This window comes from Charadrius vociferus, unplaced genomic scaffold (assembly GCF_000708025.1).
Source record: "Charadrius vociferus isolate BGI_N301 unplaced genomic scaffold, ASM70802v2 scaffold282, whole genome shotgun sequence".
Classification (NCBI taxonomy): Eukaryota; Metazoa; Chordata; class Aves; order Charadriiformes; family Charadriidae; genus Charadrius; species Charadrius vociferus.
Genome location: NW_009647731.1, coordinates 8,342,143 through 8,348,138, shown reverse-complemented (window position 1 = coordinate 8,348,138; position 5,996 = coordinate 8,342,143). Strand labels below are relative to the sequence as shown.

Below are 5,996 nucleotides of genomic sequence, written 5' to 3'. Positions count from 1 at the left end.
GGAATTAGTCTATTTAGAGGATTTTTTCAAAAGCATTTGCCCACCCACTTAACATAGGCCCTGCTTTATTTGCTGCTCCTCCATATCCCTCATGCCAGGGATTAGTGCAGTCTCTGACCACTTTGTCTCCATTTGCAACCCTGTCATCAGCCCAAGATACATGACCCTGTGACATGTAAAAAAGCACACAAGGTCCCTGATTAACTTCGGAGTATTTTATTTCTTTGGAGAGTAGAAAAACACTTCAAAAGAATAACTCTTGAACAGAATCAAGTCACAGTCACTGGCAAGTGTTTAACAAAATTACCAGGGAAGCTGAAGTGAAATCCATCGATGTGATGCTGTCTATGCAGCAGCCGTAATATAAACTGTGACCCCAGACCAGAGCCGTGGTCCAGAGTGCTGGCTGGCAGAAGCTGACGTGAAATGTTTCTGACTCAGATGCAAGAACTCTCTAATAAGCGGTTTATTCCTTGCTGCTCCTAATAATTGCTGAGAAACTCAAGGGCAGCATTTATTATCTTTCTATATGTAGTTTTTACTGCTAATGCTATTCTTCATATCTATCTAAGCGGCTGATTCTAATTTGAATGTTAAGTCTTAAACATTTCCAGTGGAGTGAGTTCCACAGTCAATCACACACAGAACAAAAATTATTACATTTTGCATATCCGTTTTCTACTTTTTATTTACATGAATAGTCCCAAGTTCTGCCATCAGAAGCAGCAGAACAGATGTTCCCAAGCTACCTTTTGCAACCACATCCTTTTTAATTCTCTTTTACCACGTTACCTCTTCTTCACCTCCTTTCTACATGAACAATCAAAATCCTTTCAACTTCTTTTCATACACAGTTCTTGCAAACTACGCTTAATATAACTGTTTGCCAAGCGGTGCTGCCTTTTCTTTCTTATTCTCCCTGTGAAAAGAAACCCAAAGTAATAAATTCCCAGAGCCTTTTTCTCTTCAGCCATCTGCAGCCCATTCTTCAGTTTGATCCCCCTGCTGTCGGCAACGATGAAAACATCGCACCAGTAAGGATTCGCCCAGCATCCAAACCTTTACCTGACACGTGGTGTTATGGCCAACGCAAGAAGACTGGATCACACGCCTCATCTGCTCAGCTTCCACAGCCTGGGTGAATGAAGTGCTGAAACAGCCAGCCAAGGAGTCAGATGTAGCAGAGGATAAATACCACAGCCAAATCCGCACAAGGCTGGTCCACAAAGTTTGTCACATGATAGGGTAAATCTACCTGGTAGAAACCTCTGCTTAAAACCCAGCAGCACGTCACTGAAGATGCATGAAAAACAGACTGTGACACTGATGGAAAACTAAAGGGAAAACTGATTTTTCAATTCTGTCCCAAAAAGAAAAGAAAATGAATTGCCAACATTCAATTTGAACTGTTTCTAAGGTGGGTATCCATTACATATTCAGTGATTCTCTTTCTCTTTCTATTAGCCTGGCTGCACAGGGATTAATCCAGAGAAAGTTTTGCAAGGGAAACCTCACAGAGGTCTTGTCCGTTTAAATTTTGTTTGTCTTATTTTAGTGCACAGAAAAGACAGGGGGGTAGAAAGAAACTCATGCTGGCAAGCATCAAGTTGACAAGTCAGGAGCTCTGGCTTGAGGGATTCAGACTGGACGTTGGGAAGTAAGCCAGCCCAAACACAGAGACAGGAGGAAGGTTACTGAGACCACACCTGGGAAAAAGTTGAAGATAACCATATGAAAGGTCAAATGAAAGAAGCCCTTACCCTGGCTACAAAAATACTGTCAGAGAGAGAAGCAAGTGAAGGACAAATTAGTGTGTGTACAGAAGCATGGAAGGATGTCCTCATGGCTTAGCCTCTTAGCCTGAAATGAAGAACAGATCAGTCCTTGTTTCTGTCACAATTTCTGTCTGATCCTAAGAGCCTTGACAGTCATTGGTCAGTGAGTTTCTTGCTGTTCTTCCTCTGAAACGGGAATACTGATACTCATCTAAACCTACATAGAAGGAGGTACCAGAATATACCCTTGATTCAAAAAGTGAAGCAAAATTGTGGCGAAAAATTTAACATCCACCGTATTCAACTTCAATTCACTTTGCAGTCATTCCTTCACATTAGCCCTGATCTTTCTTCCTTTCCATCTTTTCTAGCTGGTCTCTTTAATTTAAACCTCTAAACTGTGCCTACCACTGGATGGTTGTAACCTCTTTGAAACCTTTAAACAATTTCATAAACCAAATCCTAAATGGAAACCAGAAGCAGGCAGGAGAATAAAGTGTCTGTTGCCATGAAGAGCTAAGGATGGATAAATAGGCAATCCAAGGCATCCTGAGTGCACACTCCAAGATAATCTCTACACCTCTTTGGACACAGCATTGTGAACATCCTCAAGATCAGCTGATTACTGAGATGAATTAGTAAGTAAGAACCCATTTCATCAGGTGTTGAAGGGGAATGTAATTGTGCCCAAGCTCCAAATGTGAAACTTTATACCATGGCCACAGCTGTTAAAACAACAGAGCCTTATGGAAACAGTCTTGGATTACTGGCCCCATGGAGTGAAACATTTTTAATGAAAGGGATTATGTTTATTATTTCTTACTGCATTGTGTCTTCTTAGCTATTCTTACTGTCGTCATTATTATTTACCAAGAGAACTGATATTTACTCCCATTTAATGTGTTCACATGCGTATTCAATACTTTCTTCCATTGGCATGGTTCTAATATGGTCTTAGGGCAAATAGTATGAGATGCATGAATTAGTTGCCCTTCATTAGGTCTAAGGCCCTAAGAAACTTGTGTGTTTGCTTCTCTCCCACTTGCCATTTCTTCTATTGCCTTTACTTGATGAAATCAGATCCCTTGTCACATAGAGTTTACATGTCGTTTTGTGAGAAGATGATCTCCATAGATGATATTGATACTTACTGCCTTCAGTCTAAGTATAGGCCATTTGTGTTCAGGATAACTTTTCTTTTTCATTAGAAAAGCCAAGTGGGGAAAAATCCAGAGGAATTGATTAAAAATTTTAAGAGTGGAATTCATCTATTGCGGGGGGAAAGCACCAGTCATATAAGCTGTATTTCCAGTTCATATATTAGTCAGCATTTAATTTCCAATTTAACCTCCTTATATTTCTACCCACACTGTGGTATTAAGACTTAGTGACAAAGGTCCTCCAGGGAAATGCCTTGTACTGTATGCATGGACCTTCACAGAAGCAAGGCCTAAGGTGTACACATCAAAGAAGAAATGGCCATCTGCTCAGGCAGTAGAAACTTTTCTACTGCACATCTTGAATTTCTAAGAAGCATGCTCAATGGTGAGAACAAATATGTAAAAGTTATTTAAGGAGATTGGATTAATGGGGAAAAGATGAAACTCAATGAATATATTATTTACTATAAATCTGTTTCAAAAAGGAAATAAAGGAGAAATATTTTAAATCTGATGGAAGCTGCCCAAATCCTGCTACTCAGAACATATCTCTAGAGATTTCTACCTGTGAATAGGAGTTTTGAGTATGTATTTACCTTTTGTGGGCTCAGGGGGACATTCAGTAGTGCTTCTGTGATGGTGTTACTATCTCAAAACTTCCTCATGAGCCAAACCTCGTATCCATCCGGATATAAATTAGTATGAAACATAAGGTTTGGAGGGGGGGGGTGGAGGGGTCCCCCCTCCCCGGGGTGCTGCGGGCAGACACCGCGCCGTCACGCTTTGGCGCTGGGATGCGGGAGCCGTAGGAACTCCGCCGTCGTCGCCCTGCTCCGTCGACAGCAGAGCGTGGCCTGGCAGCAGCGCGCGCACGCCTTGCTGGAGTCGACGTCGGCAGAAAAAAGGAGCTCGATTGAAACGATTTGAAGGCGTCTCAAAATGCATCTGTGATGGTAAAGTAGCTCATGATCAAAACAAAATCAGAGGTCAGGGATGAGGTATCATGTCATGAATCTCTTTAATCAGGGAAGAGAATTTAGCGAAGGTAAAATTATTTCAGCTGAAAGGCTCTTCTGCTGCAACATCATTCTGTCACCACCCTGCTCATCTTCATCAGGCAGGTTAGTCATCTTAATTCAGCCCTACTCGTCTAACCATATTACCGTGTTTCCTAACCTCCAGATAATCCAAATGTATATGAAACACAGTTTTGTCCTATCACAGTCATCAGGAGGAAGTTCAACTCCTTGACATCACTTAAAAGAGAGTTCTAAGACCTATAGGCAATCAGGATCCTTATTTAGAAGCATTTGCTGCTCTTTCCAGATGTACAGTTCTGTCTGGGAAACTTCTGCTAGACAGTATCACATTATAACAGGTTCAGTGGGGCTAGAACATGCAGAGCTTGGTTGATAATCAGAGAGCTCCAGTTCTAGCACTTTGTCCATTTGCTTTCCTTTTCCTTTTTGCTCCCACTCGTATTTAGTTTGTACTGTAAGATTTGCAGGTAGAAACTCTCTCCTGCTAGGCATTTGCATAATTAGGCCAGTCAGTAAATATTGCTTTAATACGAATAACAATAATAAACAGCTTTTCCATCCGTGAGCATATAGTAAACGCTGAAAACTCTACAGCTAGAAGTTCAAGCCCTTTAATGAAACTGTAATGATAGTTTATATTAAAACCAAGATAAATTATAATTTTTTACCTGTTCATTTGGTTTCACAGCATAGAGAGCAGATACACCCCTTTCTAGATGCATGTGGATACACCAGTACTATAAAACACCCTTGCTGACTCCTATGGGACTATGTTAATGAAAAAAGATTTACAGAGTTCACCTGTTTGAGAGCTTCCAAGAAGTTTAATATCTGGCTATATTTATACATACGCATGCTTCTGTTAAGAAGAATCCTTGAAACAGCCTGTACTCCATAGCTAACTGGTGTGGATATGGAGGTAACACAGAAAAAATGGCAGTGACAAAGAAGATTTTGCAATGTCCATTTGTGTTGCCCAATGCAGTGAGAATTCCAACAGCAGAGCAAATTCAGGGCAGACATTTTGATAACAAGAAAGGAACAAGTGTATAAAAGGTACCTCTCTCTTGAAAGTGGCATCAGCACAGAGGGGTCCCCGAGGAAATATTTCTGCCTAATTACTTGGCTTCATAAAGTGCAAGAGGGAAAGATAGGACATACTGGCTCTTTCAGATCAGCATCTTGAGATGGCTCTTGTGTAGTAAATTTTGGTGGAAAGTAAGGTCTTTTTTATCTTGGTTACTCTGAAACTTATTGCTTAAGATTTAAAGGCAGATAGTAAAGAAAACATTCAGCTAGGATTTTTTTTGACATTTTCATAAAGCACTATTGTATGTCCCATTGTAAATTCTTGATGTCTGAAGATCAAGATGTCACAAGTACCGGAAGAAAGAGAAAATACAATTCAGCTTATGTAAAATGAAATTTTTCCATATGATCTTCTGTACTTGCAGGGTATGGTTTGGCAGGTGGTGGTAGGCAGCACAGCGTGGGGACTACCGAACTGTGTGTGGGTTATTATCATGTCTATTAACTCCTGGCAGCCTGGTCTGGTATACCAGCCAAATGGGTTACTCGCCTTTTGATACATCTTGCAACACTGCTAGTAAGCAACTCTTTTAATCTTGATTAATGTAAGAGTTAATCTGCTGGTGAACTCCTAAAGTAACTTTCTAGAACTGGCAAGTACTGTGCCACAAAACAGTGTAGGACTTGAATTCAGCTCTTTCCATAGCTACAACTGTGTATTAAGTATGGGCCAATTTTCCTTTGCATTCAGGCTTATTTCAGGTCCAAAACTCATCAGGATTCTGTCGAGGTGCTGTCCTTTAGCTCACACATGAACAATAATTTTTAAAGATATAGAAGAACATTTGCTTCTAGAGCGAAGAATTCTATAGCTGATCAGTTAAAGGTCAGCTGAAACATTGGGTGCTGTCTAAACCAGAATGCTCACTAGACAATCGCTAGTTAATATAATAAAATTTGGTCTATGTTGCTATGTAATAAATATCCAGCTC

The 5,996-nt window shown here is 40.4% G+C and overlaps 1 protein-coding gene across 1 annotated transcript in view; it reads left to right on the top strand.

Moving 5' to 3' along the window:
• VAX1 (ventral anterior homeobox 1) overlaps positions 1 to 1,142 on the top strand; it is a 9,967-nt gene extending 8,825 nt beyond the window's left edge. Inside the window, exon 5 of the mRNA XM_009881645.1 lies at positions 971 to 1,142. Coding sequence (XP_009879947.1) covers positions 971 to 1,142 — 172 coding nt within the window. The remainder of the gene's footprint in view (positions 1 to 970) is intronic.
• The last annotated feature ends 4,854 nt before the right edge of the window (positions 1,143 to 5,996 follow it).